Here is a 24,629-nt window from a genome sequence, read left to right on the forward strand (position 1 = left end):
CGGCGCCATCCAAAGCTCCGCCCACTCGCGGGTAGGCAACTCAAAGTTTCATCCCTTTACCTCAGCAAATGAGTCAGGTGGACTGGAGACTGTACTGTAGTGGGCACTGATGGTATGAAAATAAGTGGGGCCGCAGAGGCTGAGCTGTCTTCAGAAGTAGGACAAGGAAAATACCGACCATCCCTACTGGTCAGTGTAATATGATCTGGTGCTGCTTTGTGTTCTCTGAGTTCTAGAGTGTGAACTTTCCTGGGGCCATGTGTACTGTATGTTTTAGTATGTGTGTGTGTATATATATATATATATATATATATATATATATATATATGTAACTGCAGTCTAAAATTAAGGTAAGTGCAATCTAAAATTAAGTGGAAGTCCAGGAACAGAGCATTTTGTCCGCCAACACTGACCACTCGCTCACTGCCCACAAGGTTTGCCTATTAGTGCTATACAGAGCACGGAACCAGCGTTAAGTGCCGCTATATCGCTTCCTGCTTCGCCTCTTTACCGAGGCGAAGCAGGAAGCACTAACAATGAGATGTATGAACATCTCATCGGCCGGAGTGGGGGACTCCTGCCTGAATACACAGCACATCAGCCTAGTGCTGATGCGCTGTGTCTCAGTCCCGCCCGGCTCCACTGAGCATGCGCGGGATCTTGCAAGTATCGCAAAATCCTGCGTGCAACCCTGGAGCCGGCAGCCACTGCAGCAGTGACAGCGCTGTCCCTGCTTTGGGGATAGGGCATTGCCAGGTTGTAGCTGTTGATATCGACAGCTGCAGCGAGCGGAATGGTCAGGCGAACTGACCGTTCATACATTGCCCAGGCTATAGGCACTGCTATCTTCTAGATACCAGCGCCGATAATGACGGGTGCATAGCGCCCCTGTCATTTACCGCCAAACCCCCCATCATACATTGGGGAAAAGCAATAGCAGCGCGATACCGATTTGGCGCTTAATACATCTCCTCCACTGTCTCTGAAGCACTGGAAGTTTCTGACGTGTGTTTGACTACTGCATATCTTCAATAAATGATTCCCGCAGCAGCATCAGGGGACGTGGCTGGGTAGAGCTCCGAAGAAGGTGGAAGGAACAGTAAAGACACAGGCGGCCTAGCAGAAGCGTCTTAAGAGAGGAGGGGGCCCGTGTGCACTCCCCGTGTGGGGCCCCCTCCTCTCTCCTTGGTGGCCGGCAGCCGACTGACACGGCTGGCCAGCCACCGGTGCATTAGTAGACTCCGGGCACTAGAGTGTGCCTGGAGTCTACTGCGCATGCGCAGAACACCAGAAAAATGGGCGTGGCGGACATTTTCCGGTGTTCTGAGCAGCACTGACAACTGACGCGGGACCACGGACAGGTGAGTGTAAAATAATATGGGTCCAGGGTGTGCGGTGTGGGGCCCCCCTGGACCACACTGCACCCATTATAGATACGCTACTGCGGCCTAGATAAAACAGTGTCTCAAGTTTAATTAGAGTTGGGGACTAATTATGGGTACACACTGCACAGATATATCTGTAGATTGAGTGATCTGCAGATATTCCTGTAGATGATGGTCATTCAAATACACTAGAATGACCATCATCTTCCAAGCAGCTGCAGGTTCTGCTGGCCGGGGACGCTTCGCGACCCCCTCCTCACGTCTGTCGCTGCTTGAGTATGGGCGATCGGGTGATCACTCGTACTCACTTGCCGATGGACAGATATATCTGCAGATATGTGGCTATCGACTGTGCAGCACAGCTGACACGATGTGTCTGTGAACTATGTCATTTACAGACATATAGCTGGTGCACACTGGCCAACGGGCACCCAATATATTGGCCGATCAATTGATCGGCGAATATATCTGCCAGTGTGTACCCAGCTAAGGGAAATGTTTAAGACCAGCCTGGCCAAAGGGACAACTATCGCAACAGATGGTCGGGATTGCTCCGATGTGATTCCAGGCTGTGACTTCGGTCACAGCGCTGGAATCACGCAGGTGCAGCAAGGAGGTGACTGACACCTCCTTCTGCATTTGCATTTTAGATTGATGGAATTACACAGACGCTTTTTCTTTTAATCTAAACTATTCTAGCACTCAAGGAAAGGCAGACTATACAGTACATAGCCTTTCACAAAAACAACAATTTTTTTTTTGTTATAGCTTCAGTACTGGGCAGATACAATTAGCTGCAGGATTGCTAAAGCTCCATCCTGCTATTCATTTGAAGGGTCACTACCCTGCAGGTTAAGCCCAGAGGGTGCACTTAATGTAGAAAACTCTGAGTTAAATGCACCCTCTGGGGCTTAACGCTCAGGATAACCATAGATTCCAGACACCTAATGCGGAATCTATGGGCTAATAACACAAGTTAGCCACAGGTTTACCGCGCATGTAAAATGCATAATTGAATAGTGCCGGCCGTTAAATCCGGACCTTTACCTGCACTGTAAACACTGTGGCTGATGAATCTACCCCTATAAATTAAGGTAGTTGAAGGTAGACGCTAGCTATGCCCCATGAAACTAGACACACCCCATAGCAGAAACTACACACCCTGTGCTGACCATACCCACACAGCTCTGGTCACGCTCCCACATCACTAGTCACATCCCCTGTAGTGGCACACAATAGGCCCTTAATAAATTTCAGCTCCAGGCCTATGTGGACCTTAATCTGGCACTGATTCTCGTGCAGTATAAGTAAACACATACACATGACATCTCTATGGCAATTCCCCATCAGCTGGGTTTTAGCCACGTAGAGCGAGTAGGCAAATCTGTCAGTCACTCTGAGCCTGATTCAGAGCGCGCACGCTAATGCAATATTTGCGCTAACATGTGGCATTGACTTAGCGCGCATTTCTAAATCAGGCCCTCTGTGTCAACTCTATCTGGGCTCTGAGGCCCTGATTCAGAGCCGGACGCTCTGACAGAGCGCTCGCTCGGAATCAGGGCCGGCCTTCTGTTTTTTTAGAACGGCCTCCTGGCCGCTCGCATAGCTGCTACAGCGAGCGGCCAGGAAGATGGTCGCGATGGTCAATACCATCGCGACCATTGGGCTTGCGACGAGACCCTTGTGGTAGGGTCTCGTGGCCGCAAGCCCCAGAGAGATTTCGGCTCTAACAGAGCCGAAAGCTCTCCCACTGACATCACTCGTGATGTCGGTGTGGCCGCCCCCAAACGGAGGCGTTCACATGGGAACGCCTCCGTTTGGGCAGCCACTCCCCTGGACCGCCCACCAAAGGGGGCGCTGTCACTCAACATCGACAGCTCACCCCCTTTGTTGCGAGACCCGGAGCGACGGAGTGCCCATCGCTATCCGGGTCTCGCGCATGCGCACGACGGAGCCGGCTGAATCAGGCCCTTAGTACGACAGCCAGCTGCACTGGAGCGGCAGAGAGCATGGCGACTGCATTACGTATAAACACGTCAGGTGTTACTTGTATCATTCATCTTGGTAATACCCAGCATTTATAATGTTTTCATGGCTTTAGTTGCTCGTTTAGGACTGTTATATAATAATAACGCTGCCCGCATTCTGCATTGGTGTAGATTGTATATTCGGTTATTTCTTACTAGTCTTTGTACGCCTTATTGGATTGGCCATAGGAATTTCCTGCAGTTGCGTCTCACCTCTTTCCCTAAGGGCATCCCACTCCCCAAGGAGGCTGTCAGTCCAATCACTTTGGCTATAAACGCTTTGAGGGTCAAATATTCTTTCAGCACAACCCCTCGGAGGATGACCTTCAGCTCCGGAATGCCAGAACCTCGGAAAACAATAATCATGTTAGTAAAACCGCTGAGGACGCCATACCGTCTGCAAGTCCGGCAGGCGAGAGAGAGCAATCGGATTAGCTAAACATATATATATAAATTAATAATCAATGAATCAATATTCTATTCCGACAGCTCTGACTTGGCCGGTTCATGCATTAACAATAAAATACAGGCTTAGTATGTACATGAGATGGGGACACAATGCACAGATGGTTTAAATCAAAAAGTCAATGCGCTCAAGCACGGATATCTTACATATTGGAGCATTAGTGAGCATCGAGGACCAAGTTTGGGAACCACTGGTCTATTACATAAAGTATACCCCTAAAACGCTCAGATTGGGAACACCATGACCCATTTGGAACTTTCCCTGCAGCCGTATACCCTGGCTCTGCCCGTGCTGACATACTGCAGCCGTATACCCTGGCTCAGCCTGTGCTGACATACTGCAGCCGTATACCCTGGATCTGCCCGTGCTGACATACTGCAGCCGTATACCCCGGATCTGCCTGTGCTGACATACTGCAGCCGTATACCCTGGCTCAGCCTGTGCTGACATACTGCAGCCGTATACCCTGGATCTGCCCGTGCTGACATACTGCAGCCGTATACCCTGGCTCTGCCTGTGCTGACATACTGCAGCCGTATACCCTGGATCTGCCTGTGCTGACATACTGCACCCGTATACCCTGGAGCTGCCTGTGCTGACATACTGCAGCCGTATACCCTGGCTCTGCCTGTGCTGACATACTGCAGCCGTATACCCTGGATCGGCCTGTGCTGACATACTGCAGCCGTATACCCTGGCTCTGCCTGTGCTGACATACTGCAGCCGTATACCCTGGCTCTGCCTGTGCTGACATACTGCAGCCGTATACCCCGGATCGGCCTGTGCTGACATACTCTGTGCTGACAGTGTAATATTCTGATTGGGTACCGGATGTTCGTCCAGGCATAAACCAGCTTTACAGGTATTATACGGCAATTACACTGGTTGTCTTACAGAAATGAGAATGGGCCTGATTCAGCAAGGAGCGCAACTGCGATTTTACACGCAATCGGCCAATTGTTGCGTTCTGCGCATGCGTATGCATCACAGTGCTCGTGCGCGAACCGCCCCCTGCGATCGGGACTGCGATCGCAGTGAGTGCGCAGACCCATTGCAGAGTGATTGACAGGAAATACTGTTTAGGGGAGGTGACGGGGGGGGTGGTCGGCGAAACGCAGGCGTGCCAGTGCGTTTGAATGCTGTTGCAGGGACGTGCATAGATTAAGCACTGCAATGCCATACGCAGCTTGGTCTTACACTGCGTGCACTGAGGTTAGCAATTCCTGAGTCAGACCTAGTGCAAGTTTCCGTGAGGTTCCGATTGTACTCCATGTTACCGATGTTTTTGCAGTCTTGCAGAGTATTACGGATGTGTGTAAGGTAAAGTGGGCGTCCTTATGTTGTGCTGTGACGGCAGTGGATTAGCATATCTTTGCAGTAAGACTGCGCGCGTAATCGCTATTGCAATCGCAGTTGCGATCCATGCTGATTCAGGCCCAATGATTGTGCAACCCTCCAGCCATCTCTGCAGGATACCGTCAGTATCAGGCGCACATAGGACATAATACTGTATATAGAGGAACAGGGCAGATAACGGCCATCTCTGCAGGATAATGTCAGTATCAGGCACACATAGGAGATAATACTGTATATAGAGGAATAGGGCAGATAACGGCCATCTCTGCAGGATACTGTCAGTATCAGGCACACATAGGACATAATACTGTATATAGAGGAATAGGGCAGATAACGGCCATCTCTGCAGGATACTGTCAGTATCAGGCACACATAGGACATAATACTGTATATAGAGGAATAGGGCAGATAACGGCCATCTCTGCAGGATACTGTCAGTATCAGGCTCACATAGAACATAATACTGTATATAGAGGAATAGGGCAGATAACGGCCATCTCTGCAGGATACTGTCAGTATCAGACACACATAGGACATAATACTGTATATTAGGGATGTGCGCCGGACCATTTTTGCCGGATTTGGATTTGGTTCTAATTCGTCGTCCGGCTTTGGATATGGATTTGGATTTGCCAAACTGCGGTGACTGTCTTTGGATTTGGATTTGGATTTGGATTTTTTTACAAAAATTGACAAAAAAAGCTAAAATCACATAAATTGTTCTTTTTTTTCTTCCTAGAGTATTATTAACCTCAATAACATTAATTTCCAGTCAATTTAGACCATATCACAGCTTATAATATTGTTTTCAACATTATTGGCCAAAGGTTGCAGTGAGCTGACTGGTTACTAAGCGACAGAGCAGCGGCACAACGACACAGACACCACAGTATAAAGCACATCTATGACACATTGCCACACAGCAGTGGCAGAAATGAAAAGTAGTGCACCCACCCAGTGGGGTACGGCCAGCAGAGTCACAGTACTTGTTTACATAGTGGGCTACGGCCCAAGGAGTCACAGTGCACAATCTTATTAGCATTACACCGCACATAGGGCCTGATTCACATTACACCATAAAGTAGTGTCTCTTATTTATGTTACGACACACAGTAGTGCCCCTTTTACACAATGCCCACAGTAGCGGTGTCCCTTACACAATGTCCCCCAGCAGTGGTGCCCCCTATGCAGTCCCCTTAGTAGTAGGGTCCACTATGCAGTGCCCCCAGTAGAATGCCCCCCATTAGCAGGCCCCCCCAGTAGTATGCCCCCCATTAGCATGCCACCCAGCAGTATGCCCCCCATTAGCAGGCCCACCCAGTAGTATGCCCCCCATTAGCATGCCACCCAGTAGTATGCCCCCCCAGTAGTATGGCCCCCCCAGTAGTATGGCCCCCCCAGTAGTAGGCTACCCCAGTAGCAGGCCCCCTCCAGTAGTAGGCTGCCCCAGTAGTAGCCCCCTTTGTAGTATGGGCCCCCCCTGTAGTATGGCCCCCCTATAGTAGGCTGCCCCAGTAGCAGCCCCCCCCAGTAGTAGTAAGCCCCCCCAGTAGTATGGCCCCCCCCAGTAGCAGGCCCCTCAGTAGTATGGCCCCCCCAGTAGCAGACCCCCCCAGTAGTATAGCCCCCCCCCCAGTAGCAGGCCCCTCTGTAGTATGGCCCCCCCAGTAGTATAGCCCCCCCAGTAGCAGACCCCCCCCAGTAGTGCAGACCCCCCCAGTAGTATAGCCCCCCCCAGTAGCAGACCCCCCCCCAGTAGTATAGCCCCCCCCAGTAGCAGACCCCCCCCCCAGTAGTGCAGATCCCCCCCAGTAGTATGGCCCCCCCAGTAGCAGACCCCCCCCCAGTAGTATAGCCCCCCCCCAGTAGCAGGCCCCTCTGTAGTATGGCCCCCCCAGTAGTATAGCCCCCCCCCAGTAGCAGACCCCCCCCAGTAGTGCAGACCCCCCCCAGTAGCAGGCCCCTCTGTAGTATGGCCCCCCCAGTAGCAGACCCCCCCCAGTAGTGCAGACCCCCCCCCAGTAGTGCCCCCGGCCCTTGCACAAATAAAAAAATAAAAAATAAAAACTTACCTGTATCCCCGCTCCCACGCCGTCCGCTCTGTCACACGCTGAGGAGGGAGCCGGAAGACGGAGCTCATGTGTGAGCTCCAGCCGGCTCCCTCCGTGCAGCAGCCAATGAGAGTCTGTGTGACTCTCATTGGCTGCTGTAACAAACACACAGCTGCCGCTGGCGGCTGTGTGTCTGTGTCTGTGTAGGGCAGAGCGCTATCACAGCGCTCTGCCCTACACGCGAGGAGACCTGATGTCGGATTCTCTAGTGAGAATCCGACATCAGGCGGCCGCCGTTCGGCCCCGAACGGGGATCCGAGTCAGGCGGTGAACACCCGAACAGGGTTCGGGTGGATTCAGATCCCCAATGTTCGGAGCGGTTCGGATTCCACAGAATCCGAACCGCTCATCTCTACTGTATATAGAGGAACAGGGCAGATAACGGCCATCTCTGCAGGATACTGTCAGTATCAGGCACACATAGGACATAATACTGTATATAGAGGAACACGGCAGATAACGGCCATCTCTGCAGGATACTGTCAGTATCAGGCACACATAGGACATAATACTGTATATAGAGGAACAGGGCAGATAACGGCCATCTCTGCAGGATACTGTCAGTATCAGGCACACATAGGACATAATACTGTATATAGAGGAACAGGGCAGATAACGGCAGAGGGTGCCATGAGTGATAGCTACTTACCAATGGCCTGAGGCGACACTAGGTGGCAGAAGACTGCGGCAAATAGTATGAGGATGAGTGGGTACGTCACCCAGGCCATATACTGGTACCAGACATTGTGGGACGCGCCCTGATACATCCACTTGTATGCTGGGAAGATAGAGAGGGACACAGGTATAGGATCCATACATTACTTGTTTTTATTATTATTGTTTATATGTTTATTTCATCTGCAGTTTTGCTAAAATTGCAATATAATGGGCGTGATTCTGATTTGGACGCCAGAGGAAATACAAACACGTGTCCCATGGATATTTGTAAACTGCACATACGGCGTACATAGCAATGGCCAATGGCGCTTGTTCCGCCACACTGTGCCCACAGACGGAGATTGCAAGTGTGGACGGATCGACCCGTTCCGCCAATGGACCACCTTTCCGTGAAATTGGCGTTTCCGGTCGGGAACCGGGCACAGACCATGTGATCGCACAGAACTGATCGGTTTATCGGGAGTGTCGCCGGCGTGTAGGCAGACTTCCGCGCTCATTCGTAGTTTTAGGCAGATGTTTTGCACCCAGCTTGCACCCAACTCAGTATCAGGGCTGATGTGTACAGAAAGGGGTCGCTTACCATCATTACACTTAGGTATAAATGTGCAACTAATCAGCAATGTACCTACAGCAGGACAGACAGCGCAGCCACTTTCTGGATGACGCGGTTTAATTCAAGGTTTTCGTCTAAGTGCAGTGTTAGTAAATGAGCCCTAAATAGCCCATGCAGCATGATATGTATATTGTGTTGTTCATGCTGATGGGTCCCACAAGGCCAATCATGCCTCATACTGTAGCTGGAAGGTTGGTAGATCCAAGCTACAAATCAGTTTGGGTCAGGTTATATTATAATTATATTGGCCACCTCGGTGGAAGAGCCGGACAAAGACCATCCATGTGGCTTCTCCTACTGAGCTCCCACCTTACGCCTGGCTGGGGCCTTGTAGTGCGGTCAGACGATGGCTGTGTGGACATCTCAAGTCACCTTCTGACCACATGTCCAGCAGTGATCCATATGACTTCAGATGGATCATTAATGCACATCAACATTGTTTTTGGGTCTCAAGGGCTACAGTATGGGGTCATTTGCTGGATATCAGCTGCAATCCTGCAGCATGCATGGCCAATGTATTGATCCATGGCATTTATATTGCTTCCTGGAGGTAAACAGACGCGTTGCGTTCCAGTGTTTTCAGAGTTCCTCTCCGCAGGTAGATTTTCCTTCCATAGAGGACAGACTAGATACAATAAGCAGTCATAGGAGTTACCCTGTAAACTTTTTGCACTGGCGTAATCCATGCTCCAGCTGACCAGCGCCATGACCAGACCGAGCAGAACAAGGAAGATCCAGTCTTCTCCCAACTTTTTGATGAGATACTTCTTCACCCGCTGCAAACAGACTGCAAGACAACACAAAGGTATAAGGCCCAAGGGCGCAACCAACACAAGACTTACAACAAGAGACACCAAAACATTGTTCCACTTTGCATCCAAAAAGGGTCATTTATGAAGCAGCCAAACTGCATTCCTGTGTGCAAATGTTTCAGCTCTAGCACCATTGTTTAACACATCAGAGCCCCTGTCCCTGCGTACGATCAATGACACATCTGAGTGGTACAAAGAGCAGCCATAAGAAATTATAATTATAGGGTCAAAAAATAGATAATAAATGGGCCCCTTAGAAACGCAAATCTAAGCTGCAGTGTAAAAATAAAGCTGCCCAGCATGTGTGGGCTACATGTAACAGCCGCCTGTATTTACCCTGCATGCAAACATAATAAATAATGGAACATGGTTTGTGCAGGTGCAAAGTTACTTTTTTATTTGCTTTGAGCCCATCTCAGAACCAGCCCCTCAATGGCCGCTGGCTCCTGGGCAGGAGCCTAGATTGCCTAATGCACGTTCCAGCTGTGAGTGGGACAGTAACTGATTGTGACCTACGGACTGCGAATCGGCTGCGATAAATGATTTCTCACCGTGGCACTTGGAATAACACTGTCGCTGGACATCGGGGGGTTTGCTCACACTCACTCTCTGCTTTTCCTGCTGTAATTTTGCAGTTTCTTTTCGGGCAAACTGCGAGAGTTCCTCGGTGTAGTGGCCATAAGTCTATAATGAGAACACAAAGACACAACAACCAAACCGGGTTAACGCACAAATGACCAATGCTCCAAAAACATTCACATCGTCATTTTCATTGGCCCCAAACCACATTCATCATTCAGACCTAATAGAGGAATATAGAGGAATGTGCCGGGCTGTACGAGTGCATGGGACTGAGCGAATGTGAGACCATCTCAGGGAAATCGGTCAAATCATTTCAGAATGACATCAAATAATCGGTAACTTTTGTGCCGACAAACAAAAAATGAAGCATAAAAACGCAGAAATTCTAGAAGATTCACCCGATCCTCCAACACATAGTGACCCCAAAACTTCAGCTACACGTACATAGGAGGATGGCTGCTAACAGACACCATCATTACTTATTTATTAACAATTTCTTATATAGCGCAACATATTCCGTTGCGCTTTACAATTGGGAACATTAATAGAGCAAAACTGGGTAATAACAGACAGATTTATAGATAGGAAGGTAGGAAGGCCCTGCTCGCAAGCTTACAATCTGCTACAGTGTACGCAAACAGTGAGCAGGGATCACACAAAACTAAAAGTGCCTCTGAAGAAGGCCTAGGGCTACCGTTAGGCAGTTTTAGGCAGTTGCCTAGGGTGCCAGGACCGAGGGTCACTACTGAGTCACTCCCCCTTGGACTCCCTCCTCCGTCCCCGCTGTGATCCACAGCAATATTGAATTGTCAGGCCGGCATCTGTACAGTCAAAGGATGCTTCCAGCATGACAGCAGGGGTGTTCTATATCTGTATCGTAAAGGTATACAGGCATTTCAGTATAATACAATAGTAATTTAATGATATAGCACTCACCTTTTCTATTTACCTTAGTCTATCGGAGATATTTATTTTAAAACAGACTCACTTGTATAGATTTAAGTATTCATTTTATTTAAATTACAGCAGTGTGCATAGAATGGCACCTATGGGTGTATGATATACAGGGAGATGATAAAACACGATGGGATATGGGTGTACAGTAGGTTAGTGTATCCTATCCTACACATCTCCCTGTATATCATACACCCATAGGTGCCATTCTATGCACACTGCTGTAATTTAAATAAAATGAATACTTAAATCTATACAAGTGAGTCTGTTTTAAAATAAATATCTCCGATAGACTAAGGTAAATAGAAAAGGTGAGCGCTATATCATTTAATTTGTACTGTGTTATACTGATAACAGACGTGGTGATCTTCTTAAATGTGGCAGATCCCGGACTATCGCCCCAATAAGTTGACATAAGCGCAACGTAAATCCATTAAATACAGGCATTTCAGATTGCCTTTTAATAAGTGCATAATACTGTACATAGACAAAAGACTCAAATCTAATCATCAAATTGCATCAATTTTTTTTTCCTCTGGGCAGCAGTGAAGCCTGGACAGAGTTCTGTATCAGACATCAGTGCATCTGGACAGCTGCCTCGCCGGCCATCTACTGTACAAGAAGTGTTAATATGTTTTACAAAAATCAAGTATGTGAGCTGCTGGGTTGTGGGTTTTGGGTGAAGGGGGAGAAAGGGGCTGAAGCTTTGACTAGGGCACCAAGAAGACCTGGTACAATGACTGGTCCTGAGGGGTTTATGTATCAAGCGTGGAGAAGTTGCCCATAGCACAGTACAGTCTACAAAATAATAGGTAGGAGCTGATTGGTTGCTATGGGCAACTTCTCCACTGCTCCACGCTTTCACTACTTGATACTAGGGGTGAGCGGGTTCGGATTTCTGAAATCCGAACCCCCCCGAGCCCCCCCGATCCGAGTCCGATCCGAGTCAGGCTCGACTTTTCCCGCCTGACTCGGATCTGACATCGAGGCAAAACGTCATCATCCCGCCTTCCGAGTCTCGCGGGTTTTGGATCCTATATAAGGTACCCGCGTCGGCGCCATTTTCTCACTCGGCTGTGGACAGTGAAGAGGGAGGGTGGGAGTTAGTGCTGTGTAGTGTAGTGTAGTGTAGTGCTGCTGTTGTCCACTACTTCAAAGTCCATAGGGGCTGGCTGTGTTGTGCTGTGCTGCTGTTGTTAATAGGGGCTGTGTCCACTACTTCAAAGTCCATAGGGGCTGGCTGGACTGTGTTGTGCAGTCAGTTCTCCATAGGGGCTGTGTCCACTCCAAAGTCCTGTGCAGTGTCCCAGTCCTAAAGGGGTGCTGTAGTGTTGTCCAGGGGGTGCTCTGTCCATCAGGGGTGCTCCCCCCAAGTGCTAAAAAAATAATATATTTTCTGTGTTTGTGAATTGTGTGCGCAGTAGCCGCACGTGCATCAACAAAGTAGTGCCAAGCGTGCGCCTGTGTCATAAGTAAAGGGCCGGCTGGCTTGACCGTTAAGGGTGCTGTAACCCCCGAAAGTACACTCCAGTCCAAACCTAAAAAAAAATTATTTTCTGTGTTTGTGAATTGTGTGCGCAGTAGCCGCACGTGCATCAACAAAGTAGTGCCAAGCGTGCGCCTGTGTCATAAGTAAAGGGCCGGCTGGCTTGACCGTTAAGGGTGCTGTAACCCCCGAAAGTACACTCCAGTCCAAACCAAAAAAAAAATTATTTTCTGTGTTTGTGAATTGTGTGCGCAGTAGCCGCACGTGCATCAACAAAGTAGTGCCAAGCGTGCGCCTGTGTCATAAGTAAAGGGCCGGCTGGCTTGACCGTTAAGGGTGCTGTAACCCCCGAAAGTACACTCCAGTCCAAACCTAAAAAAAAATTATTTTCTGTGTTTGTGAATTGTGTGCGCAGTAGCCGCACGTGCATCAACAAAGTAGTGCCAAGCGTGCGCCTGTGTCATAAGTAAAGGGCCGGCTGGCTTGACCGTTAAAGGGTGCTGTAACCCCCGAAAGTACACTCCAGTCCAAACCAAAAAAAAATTATTTTCTGTGTTTGTGAATTGTGTGCGCAGTAGCCGCACGTGCATCAACAAAGTAGTGCCAAGCGTGCGCCTGTGTCATAAGTAAAGGGCCGGCTGGCTTGACCGTTAAGGGTGCTGTAACCCCCGAAAGTACACTCCAGTCCAAACCTAAAAAAAAATTATTTTCTGTGTTTGTGAATTGTGTGCGCAGTAGCCGCACGTGCATCAACAAAGTAGTGCCAAGAGTGCCCCTGTGTCATAAGTAAAGGGCCGGCTGGCTTGACCGTTAAAGGGTGCTGTAACCCCCGAAAGTACACTCCAGTCCAAACCAAAAAAAAATTATTTTCTGTGTTTGTGAATTGTGTGCGCAGTAGCCGCACGTGCATCAACAAAGTAGTGCCAAGCGTGCGCCTGTGTCATAAGTAAAGGGCCGGCTGGCTTGACCGTTAAAGGGTGCTGTAACCCCTGAAAGTACACTCCAGTCCAAACCAAAAAAAAATTATTTTCTGTGTTTGTGAATTGTGTGCGCAGTAGCCGCACGTGCATCAACAAAGTAGTGTCAAGCGTTCGCCTGTGTCATAAGTAAAGGGCCGGCTGGCTTGACCGTTAAGGGTGCTGTAACCCCCGAAAGTACACTCCAGTCCAAACCAAAAAAAAAATTATTTTCTGTGTTTGTGAATTGTGTGCGCAGTAGCCGCACGTGCATCAACAAAGTAGTGCCAAGCGTGCGCCTGTGTCATAAGTAAAGGGCCGGCTGGCTTGACCGTTAAGGGTGCTGTAACCCCCGAAAGTACACTCCAGTCCAAACCAAAAAAAAAATTATTTTCTGTGTTTGTGAATTGTGTGCGCAGTAGCCGCACGTGCATCAACAAAGTAGTGCCAAGCGTGCGCCTGTGTCATAAGTAAAGGGCCGGCTGGCTTGACCGTTAAGGGTGCTGTAACCCCCGAAAGTACACTCCAGTCCAAACCTAAAAAAAAATTATTTTCTGTGTTTGTGAATTGTGTGCGCAGTAGCCGCACGTGCATCAACAAAGTAGTGCCAAGCGTGCGCCTGTGTCATAAGTAAAGGGCCGGCTGGCTTGACCGTTAAAGGGTGCTGTAACCCCCGAAAGTACACTCCAGTCCAAACCAAAAAAAAATTATTTTCTGTGTTTGTGAATTGTGTGCGCAGTAGCCGCACGTGCATCAACAAAGTAGTGCCAAGCGTGCGCCTGTGTCATAAGTAAAGGGCCGGCTGGCTTGACCGTTAAGGGTGCTGTAACCCCCGAAAGTACACTCCAGTCCAAACCTAAAAAAAAATTATTTTCTGTGTTTGTGAATTGTGTGCGCAGTAGCCGCACGTGCATCAACAAAGTAGTGCCAAGAGTGCGCCTGTGTCATAAGTAAAGGGCCGGCTGGCTTGACCGTTAAAGGGTGCTGTAACCCCCGAAAGTACACTCCAGTCCAAACCAAAAAAAAATTATTTTCTGTGTTTGTGAATTGTGTGCGCAGTAGCCGCACGTGCATCAACAAAGTAGTGCCAAGCGTGCGCCTGTGTCATAAGTAAAGGGCCGGCTGGCTTGACCGTTAAAGGGTGCTGTAACCCCTGAAAGTACACTCCAGTCCAAACCAAAAAAAAATTATTTTCTGTGTTTGTGAATTGTGTGCGCAGTAGCCGCACGTGCATCAACAAAGTAGTGTCAAGCGTGCGCCTGTGTCATAAGTAAAGGGCCGGCTGGCTTGACCGTTAAGGGTGCTGTAACCCCCGAAAGTACACTCCAGTCCAAACCAAAAAAAAAATTATTTTCTGTGTTTGTGAATTGTGTGCGCAGTAGCCGCACGTGCATCAACAAAGTAGTGCCAAGAGTGCGCCTGTGTCATAAGTAAAGGGCCTGCTGGCTTGACCGTTAAAGGGTGCTGTAACCCACAAAGTACACTCCAGTCCGAACCAAAAAAAAATTTATTTTCTGTGTTTAGCCGCACGTATATATCAAATCGATATAACATAAATGGAGGACCAAACTTTCTCCGATAAAAATAAAATAGAGAAAGATCAAGAACCACTTCCTCCTAGTGCTGAAGCTGCTGCCACTAGTCATGACATAGACGATAACATGCCATCAACGTCGTCTGCCAAGGCCGATGCCCAATGTCATAGTAGAGGGCACATACAATCCCAAATGGCAAAGTTCAGGAAAATGACCTTGAAAAAGACATTTAAATCAGCTGAAGAGAAACGTAAACTTGCCAATATGCCATTTACGACACGGAGTGGCAAGGAACGGCTAAGGTCGATCCCTAGTATGTTCATGACTAGTGGTTCAGCTTCACATGACGATGGAAGCACTCCTCCCACTAAAAAAATCAAAAGAGTTAAGCTGGCAAAAGCACAGCGAAGAACTGTGCTTTCTAAGAAGATATCACAAATCCCCAAAGAGAGTCCAAGTGTGGTGGTGGTTGCGATGCCTGACCTTCCCAGCACTGGACGGGAAGAGGTGGCTCTTTCCACCATTTGCACGCCCCCTGCAAGTGCTGAAAGGAGCACCCACAGTCCACTTGCTGATATGCAAATTGAAGATGTCACTGTTGAAGTACAACAGGATGAGGATACTGGTGTAGCTGGCGCTGAGGAGGAAGTTGGCGAGGAGGATTCTGATGGTGATGTGGTTTGTTTAAATCAGGCTCCGGGGGAGACAGTTGTTGTCCGTGGGATGAAAAAGCCCATCACGGTCATGCCTGGGCAGAAGACCAAACATTCCACCTCTTTGGTCTGGCAATATTTCTATCCAAATCCGGACAACAACTGTCTTGCCATATGTACCATATGTAAAGGTGAAATAAGTAGGGGTAGGGACGTCAACCACCTAGGAACATCCTCCCTTATACGGCACCTGCAGCGCGTTCATAAAAAGTTACTGTCAAGTTCAGAAACTTTGGCTCAGACCGTAAGCAGTCCAGGGACACCTAAATCCCGTTGTCCTGTTGTATCCAAGCGCCTGCAAACCACACCGTCAACTCCCTCCTCGTCAATTTCCTCCTTAGTCAGGATCGGAAGTAGTCCTGCAGGCCATATCACTGGCATGACTGACTCTCCTATCCGGGATTCCTCCGGAGGATCCTGCATTGCTACGCCTACTGCTGCCGCTGCTGCTGTTGCTGCTGCTGCTGGGAGTCGTTCATCATCCCAGAGAGGAAGTAGGAACACCACTACTTTTACTAAACAATTGACCCTCCAACAGTCCTTAGCGAGGAGGATGAAGTACGACAGCAGTCATCCTGAAGCAAAACGTATAACTGAGGCCTTGACTGCTATGTTGGTGTTAGACGTGCGTCCGGTATCCGCCATTAGTGCAGTGGGATTTAGACAATTGATGGAGGTAGTGTGTCCCCGGTTCCAAATCCCGTCTAGATTCCACTTCACTAGGCAGGCGATACCGAGACTGTACAGAAACGTCAGAAAAAGTGTCCTCAGTGTCCTGAAAAATGCCGTTGTACACAATGTCCACTTAACCACGGACATGTGGACAAGTGGAACAGGGCAGACTAAGGACTATATGACTGTGACAGCCCACTGGGTAGATGTATCACCTTACGCAGCAACAGCAGCAGCGTCACCAGTAGCAGCATCTCAGAAACGCCAGCTCGTTACAAGGCAGGCTACGCTGTGTATCACCGGTTTCAGTAAGAGGCACACCGCCGACAACCTCTTAGAGAAACTGAGGGAAATCATCGCCCAGTGGCTTACCCCACTTAGACTCTCCTGGGGATTTGTGATATCTGACAACGCCACCAATATTGTGCGGGCATTACATCTGGGCAAATTCCAGCACGTCCCATGTTTTGCTCACACAATAAACTTGGTGGTGCAGAATTTTCTGAAAAGCGACAGGGGCGTGCAGGAGACGCTTTGGGTGGCCCGAAAAATTTCTGGCCACTTTCGCCATTCAGCGACTGCGTACCGAAGACTGGAGCGCCAGCAAACACTCTTGAACCTGCCCCGCCATCACCTGAAGCAAGAGGTTGTGACGCGGTGGAACTCAACCCTCTATATGCTTCAGAGGATGGAGGAGCAGCAAAAGGCCATACAAGCCTATACATCCACCTATGACATAGGCAAAGGAGGGGGTATGCACCTGACTCAAGCGCAGTGGAGAATGATTTCCGTGTTGTGCAAGGTTCTTCAGCCCTTCGAACTTGCCACACGTGAAGTCAGTTCAGACACTGCCAGCTTGAGTCAGGTCATTCCCCTCATCAGGCTTTTGCAGAAGCAGCTGGAGAAAGTGAAGGAGGAGCTAAGACGGAGCGATTCCGCTCGGCATGTGGGACTTGTGGATGAAGCCCTTCATTCGCTTTGCCAGGATTCCAGGGTGGTCAATCTGTTGAAATCAGACCACTACATTTTGGCCACCGTGCTCGATCCTAGGTTTAAAGCCTATGTGGTGTCTCTCTTTCCGGCCGACACAAGCCTGCAGAGGTGCAAAGACCTGCTGGTGAACACACTGTCAGCTGAAGCGGAACGTGACACGTCAACGGCTCCTTCTTCATTTTCTCCCGCAACTGGGGCTGCCAGGAAAAAACTTAGGTATCCTAAGCAACCCGCTGGCGGTGATGCAGGGCAGGCAGGACCAAGTTTGGACATCTGGTCCGGACTGAAGGACCTGGCAACAATTTCTGACATGTCTACTGTCACTGCATATGATACTGTCACCATTGACAGAATGGTGGAGGATTACATCGGTGACAGCATCCAAGTAGGCATGTCAGACAGTCCATACCTGTACTGGCAGGAAAAAGAGGCAATTTGGAGGCCCCTGTACAAACTGGCTCTATTTTACCTGAGTTGCCCCCCCTCCAGTGTGTACTCCGAAAGAGTGTTTAGTGCAGCCGGGAACCTTGTCAGCGAAAGGCGTAGGAGGTTGCTTCCACAGAATGTGGAGAAGATGATGTTCATCAAAATGAATTATCAGATCTTCCAGGGAGACCAGCCTCCAGAAGGTACAGAGGGACCTGTGGTGGTGGATTCAAGTGGGGACGAGTTAATACTTTGTGAGGATGAGGATGTACACACTGAAGAGGGTGAGGAATCGGTGGATGAGGAGGATGAGGATGACATCTTGCCTCCGTAGAGCCAGTTTGTGCAGGGACACATTAATTGCCAGCTTGTTTTGTGGGGGCCCAAACGAACCAATCATTTCAGCCACAGTTGTGTGGCAGACCCTGGCGCTGAAATGATTGATTTGTTAAAGTGTGCATGTCCTGTTTATACAACATAAGGGTGGGTGGGAGGGCCCAAGGACAATTCCATCTTGCACCTCTTTTTTTCTTTGCATTATGTACAGTTTGGGGCCTAGTTTTTCTAACTGCCATCCTGCCTGCCACTGCAGTGTCACTCCTAGATGGGTCACGTGTTTGTGCCGCCCACTCGTGTCGCTTAGCATAGTCATCCAGCTACCTCGGTGCAACCTTTTGGACATAAAAACACTATTGTGAGGTGTGAGGTGTTCAGAATAGACTGGAAATGAGTGGAAATTAAGGTTATTGAGGTTAATAATAGCATAGGAGCAGAAAAACCTACAAATTCTGTGATTTTAGCTGTTTTTATGCTTTTTTTCAAAAAAATACAGATCCAAAACACAAAACCCAGAACCCAAAACACGGAAGGGTGGTTTTGGCAAAACCAATCCAGATCCAAAACACGAAGAAAGATCCAGATCCAAAACCAAAACACAAAACACGAAAAGTGGCCGGTGCACACCCCTACTTGATACATAAACCCCTGACTATGGAAACTACTACGTATAAATCTTGCAACTACAGCAGAGTACCAGTACCTATTGCCATAGAAAAAAGCATTGGTAAGAATGAATCACCCCACTCAGCCAAACATTTAACCCAGTGTGGTCCTTGTATGTTGGAGCAGATGCAGGACAGCACGCAGACGCACGTGGATGACGTTTGAAAGTGCAGATGACTCGTGCTGGATCACTCCTTCTGTGAAACGAGCACGTAGGGCGTCTTCTGCAGTGGTATCGCTAAGGGGGTGCGGACTGCATCGGCTGACACCGTCTGAGGGGGTGACACCAAAATGCACGATATCGTCACAGTGCAGCGCCTGGCTCCTGGTCACTGAGGAGGAGCCGGCAAAGTGGGGAAAGTCTCTGGGGGCAGCCTGGCACCCTCCCAGAGTGATGAAGATGGCAGACTCCATTTCCATTTTCGTGGGTGACACCCACCATAGTGACGCTACTGTGTTTCTGACAGATCTTTTGCACCCAGCAAGTCCAGCTACTGATGACGGCTACAGCTGCAGAGGGAAGAACAATGGGCGTCCCGCCATCCGCGTGCAGACGCTCAGATATGCGGCATAGACTCAGGATAAGCCCCTTTATGTCTTCTTATGTTTCCACTGTATCTATTTGCCCTTTTGTTTAGCACTGAAGACCCCTTGTGCGATGCCTGATAAATAAAGATAAGTATAAGTTACGCACCTCTGTCTGGATATTAAAATATTGATTAATTATGGCGATAAATAAATAATTTGTAGCCATTATTAACCATTATGATAATTTGAGTTCTAATTCTCATTTATGAAGCTGACGTGACAGTTTGTGGTGCCATGCGCCTCCGCTGGCAAATATGCCTACACACATACAGGCTAGACGGGCACATTGGCACTGTGTATCATCTGATGGCAGAAGCGGTAATGGATCCCGTCATAATCGGTACCCGGAGCTGTGCCCACATGTGCCAATGAAAGTTTGTAGGACAAGAAGTTTTAATGACATAGACATGGCGGTGGGGCAGCCAAATAGACACACGTTTGTGTAAAATTAAATCTACGGCACTTCAGGACGCATCACTTCAGCGCTTCTTTGTGGCTCATTACGTCATCGTATTTTTACAGGAGGATGAAACTATTGTAAGAATAAAGCATAATGGCAGGAAAGCAAATAAAAAGTACGTAGTAAGAAATATAGATGTACCATTTACCCAGGACCAAATAATCCCTGCCCCTAAAACTGCCCATACTATTCACTAAACCCTGCCCAATACGCCAAATCGCGCCCACTTCCTGACAACTCCCCATCCTCTTACTTACTTACCCAATCACTACTTCTGGGGGGGGAGGAAATGTCTGCGTAGTACAGACTGAAGCCCATCAATCATTGCTCTATTATAGTTTTGGTAATCAATAAAAATTCAGAACAAGTTCCCAGCAACACAGCCCCCCTTTTATCCTTACAGGGGGGGTTAAGTAATTTATGACACCACAATGGCAACCGGATGAATTTCTTGGATCAATCATCCCAGCAATGCTATTTACTAATAATAGCCACAAAGAGCATTTCTTGTATGAAAGGCATCTAATCCATGTTTATATCCAATTAGTGAATGTGTTACCACCACGTCCCTCATAGGAATTCCTCAGCCTGATCCCTCTCCTGAGATTGTCCCTTCGCTGCTGATGGTGAGAACACTTTCTTACTTGGTCCCAGGACTCTTCCCTTTGTCTATAAAGTCCTGGGGAGCAGAAGCTCATATGACAGCTCGTTGGGGTGTATTCACTAATGGTCGATTTTATCGATTTTAATCAATTCACAATTGATGAAATTCGACCTTTAGTAAATATACCCCTTAGTATGGACTGTGAACATATTTGCTCATATTATTATATACTATAAATGTCTTTTTTAAATTGTTTCACCCCCTAAATAAAGTCCCCAAGGGCACGGATCTATTTGAGGTGCTCAAGGCCGTACCATATATGAGACGTAGACTAACCAGTTATTTACATGGCGGGAAAAAGCATATTTGTAGACATGACGGCATTGTATGAGCTACCTGACGCTGGTACTCCCAAATACCTTACGTTTCCCTCATTTACAGTCCATTATACTCTGTTATACTATGCCCAGGTAATATAGGCTCTTGTCTGCTGTTTAATAAGGGCTGCAATATGTGTATCTTTAGGTGCTGCTATAACGTATGCTCTTTCTAAAGCCGGGTATCCACTACCAGACTGTGAAACGACAGCACGGTAACGACATTGTAATCGTGCAGTCGTTTCACAGTCTGTGATGTGCCTACGCTGAACGCTCAGTCACTCAGTGTAGGCACATAAGTCATCCCCGAACATGGTCAACATGGCGATGGTTGACCAGCATGTTCGGGCGATGATAGATGTCAAAAATGACCAGTGGGCGCGCGCATTGCTGGTCATTTTTGACATTTAAATGCCCGATTTGCGGCCGATTACTGAGTGATTGCACGATTACGATGTCGTAATCGTGCAATCGCTCAGTAACGTCGCGTAGTGGATACGCACCTTTAGTTCTCACAAACAAAATCTCACCATAAAACATATGTCACCAACTGAAGGGCTTGGCTCTACATACAAAGCAATGCAAAAGTATACATAAATCCACACAGCATTTTGGGCCTGATTCAGTCCCGCTCGCAAGCGGGTCGATGTTGCCCAAGTGGGCATGCGCACGACGGAGGCGGCTCCGTCGTGCGCTTGCACGGGACCCGAATAACGACAGACAAGCCGTCGTTATGGGTCTCGCACCAAAGGGGTGTGCTGTCGATGGTGATTGACAGCATGCCCCCTTTGGTGGGCATGTCAGGGGCGTGGCTACCCAGACGGAGGCGTTCCCATGGGAACGCCTACCATCTGGGGCCGGCCCCACTGACATCACTAGTGACATCACTAGTGATGTCAGTGGGAGTGCTCTCGGCTCTGATAGAGCCAAAAGCACTCCAGGGCTTGCGGCAGCGAGACCCTACCGCAAGGGTCTTGTCACAAGCCCGATGGTCGCAATGGTCTTGACCATCGCGACCATCATTTTGGCCGCTCGCTATAGCTGTGGGTGGTAACCCACAGCTATGCGAGCGGCCAGGAGGCCGCTACAAAAGGTAGGAGGGACGGCCCTGATTGAGAGCGGGCGCTCTGTCAGATCGTCCGGATCCGAATCAGGGCCTTTGTTCTAATTTCTCATTGAAAGCGTTTAATGTGCTACATGCACAGCGCCGCCAACAAAAATAAAAATCATGAAAGACTTGGAGGGGATTCTGCTTCCTTTGCATTTTTTTCCTACATAGGGCCATATTCAATTAGCCGTGAAAAGCCTTAATTGGCGAAAAAGTTTTGCCTATTGCCGCTTTTCGCCTGTTTGTGTCTTATCTCCAAATTCAATTCCGGGACCAATTTGCCTAAGCGGAAACTCAATGCACTGAAAAAGTTTCTCCATTGAATGTCAGGTGGAAAATAGTGTAAAATCTCTATTTTGGGGTGCAAATGTGGGGAATTGATTCAGAACCCTTTGGACACCCCCCCCAAAGGACAAATCTGAAAAGTTTTTCAGAGTTTGCTGGCGAGAACAAGCGCCATCTTCAGACGGCGCTTGTCCTCGGATCCCAGCTCCTTCCAATGGGAAGCAGTACCGGGGATGCGAAGAGGAATCCGAGCGGATCACTCCGCCGCCTCCTCACTCCCTCCCGGCGGCTTTGCGCATACATGACCTGAGGTCACGCATGCGTTGCCGGGACGACGGGGAGTAGGTAAGTAGCGCAGCTACAGATGTAGCTGTGATACTTTCCACGGGGACAACTGCTTTTCGGAGCACTGATGAATTGCTCCGGTGTCAGGCTGTGATTTGCATACTAAAGTATCCCTCGCAGCGACTTCTAATCATCATCATCGGAGGCCATCGATGATGAATAGGCCCTCGTCACAGAAATATGCAGTAACCTCAGTTGACTTCATAAAACAGGCATAGAACAGTCTGTGTGTGTCTAAATTAAATAGGAAAATGATTTTCCTTTTGTTCCAGTCCTTCCCTTTACAGGACTTCCCCCTGACCCCAGTGTTACTTGTTCTCTCTGGACCAGTGTACATGGGTTATTGCACCCCAGATGTATAGTGTATAAGCCTCACCCAGCCATAAGTCATCATCCAGAAACACGCGAGATAAAAAAAAAAAAATCCCATTAAAGTTCCATTAATAAAATAATATGAGAAAGTATTGAGTGAAAGGAGCGAGGTTTCTGGGTTAAGGTGGAAATGAGTCAGGAGAAAATACATTTTGGTATGTACAGTACAGAGGTCAATGCCCAGGACGGCAGACAGTAGCTCAGTCAGAAGTAGGCAAATGCCTGTGATAGCTTTTTGTCCTCCTATCTTCCGAGTTATTAAATGCCATTCACCAAAGTGCCGGAGCGCAGTGCAAACAAACTTCTGTGACATTAAACGCCCTATCATCTGATATGTCACCGCCCCCTACCTCTGCTAGGTAAACGTACACATATCTATAATAAAATAATAACACAGAGGCGCATATATGGGGAAAAGAAAGGTCAGCGCTTTTTTTTAGAGTAAATCAATAAGTAACTAAATAATTGGGCAAAAGGGGGAAAAGGATAAAGTATGATGACAAAGAAAGAACGGTCCCACAAAGCAAGATCACCATCTGCACCAACTCCATAGGCCTAGAAGGCAACTGCCAACCCACCACCACCACTCAAGGTGTCCACCTCCCGCACCAATGACATAACATGATGCCCACCTGGACCAGTGCCAACCCACCGCCACCACTCAAAGTGTCCACCTCCTGCACCAATTACACAACATGATGCCCACCTGGACCAGTGCCAATCCACCATCACCACTCAAGGTGTCCACCTCCCGCACCAATGGCACAACATGATGCCCACCTGGACCAGTGCCACCCCATCACCACCACTCAAGGTGTCCACCTTCCACACCAATGACACAACATGATGCCCACCAGGACCAGTGTCAACCCATCACCTCCACTCAAGGTGTCCACCTCCCACACCAATAACACAACATGATGCCCACATGGACCAGTGCCAACCCATCACCACCAATCAAGGTGTCCACCTCCCACACCAATGACACAACATGAGGCCTACTTGGACCAGTGGTGCACCTGACCCCAGTATGGTAGAATCAGTCTAGGCCATGTATTGGTGGAGAGAGCAACTAAAGTTCTAAAGGCAGACAGCGACTGCTACCGTTCTTTCCCGCCACGGATAAAGCCGACACGAACTGACACACAGCCCAAGCGAGAGTGGATGGGAAATGACACAGACAAAGATGTTGAAACCAAAATCTGTACTACATTAGAAGCATAAAATGGCCCTGAGAACCCTCCCATAGACCACATTTATAGGCTGACCTCCCCTAAGCTGCACCTACCAAACACCTCACAAACAATTGCAACCCTTGCCTGTCTAGTAACCACCAGGCAACGAGTATGAAACTCCCTGGCAATGAGCATGAAACTCCCTGGCAATGAGCATGAAACCACCTGGCAATGAGCATGAAACCCCCTGCCAATGAGCAGGAAACCCCCTGGCAACGAGCATGAAACCCCCTGGCAACGAGCATGAAACCCCCTGGCAATGAGCATGAAACCCCCTGGCAACGAGCATGGAACCCCTGGTAATGACCATAAAACCCCTGACAACGAGCAGCTAATTTTAAAAGTAATTAGAAGCCTTACTGTGGGGCATAAAATGGTGTCGGGCAAATATGTAAGTGGCACTTTGGTAATAGGCATTACAGTGTGTGGCATAATGTGTAATGGGTATTATGGTGTGTGGAATAATGTAAGTCACTATACCAGGGGGC

At 48.6% G+C, this 24,629-nt stretch overlaps 1 protein-coding gene across 3 annotated transcripts in view; it reads right to left on the reverse strand.

Annotated features, from left to right (window-relative positions):
- CLCN1 (chloride voltage-gated channel 1) overlaps positions 1 to 24,629 on the reverse strand; it is a 257,489-nt gene that overhangs the window by 74,074 nt on the left and 158,786 nt on the right. For all 3 annotated transcript variants that reach the window (XM_088479387.1, XM_088479388.1, XM_088479386.1), the window contains 4 exons: positions 10,000 to 10,132; positions 9,292 to 9,423; positions 7,995 to 8,123; positions 3,626 to 3,759 (listed from right to left, as the gene is read on the reverse strand). In XM_088479387.1, the coding sequence (XP_088335513.1) occupies positions 3,626 to 3,759; positions 7,995 to 8,123; positions 9,292 to 9,423; positions 10,000 to 10,132 (528 nt within the window). The remainder of the gene's footprint in view (positions 1 to 3,625; positions 3,760 to 7,994; positions 8,124 to 9,291; positions 9,424 to 9,999; positions 10,133 to 24,629) is intronic.

The sequence above is a fragment of the Taudactylus pleione genome, unplaced genomic scaffold (assembly GCF_031769625.1).
Source record: "Taudactylus pleione unplaced genomic scaffold, aTauple2 ptg000231l, whole genome shotgun sequence".
Classification (NCBI taxonomy): domain Eukaryota; kingdom Metazoa; phylum Chordata; class Amphibia; order Anura; family Myobatrachidae; genus Taudactylus; species Taudactylus pleione.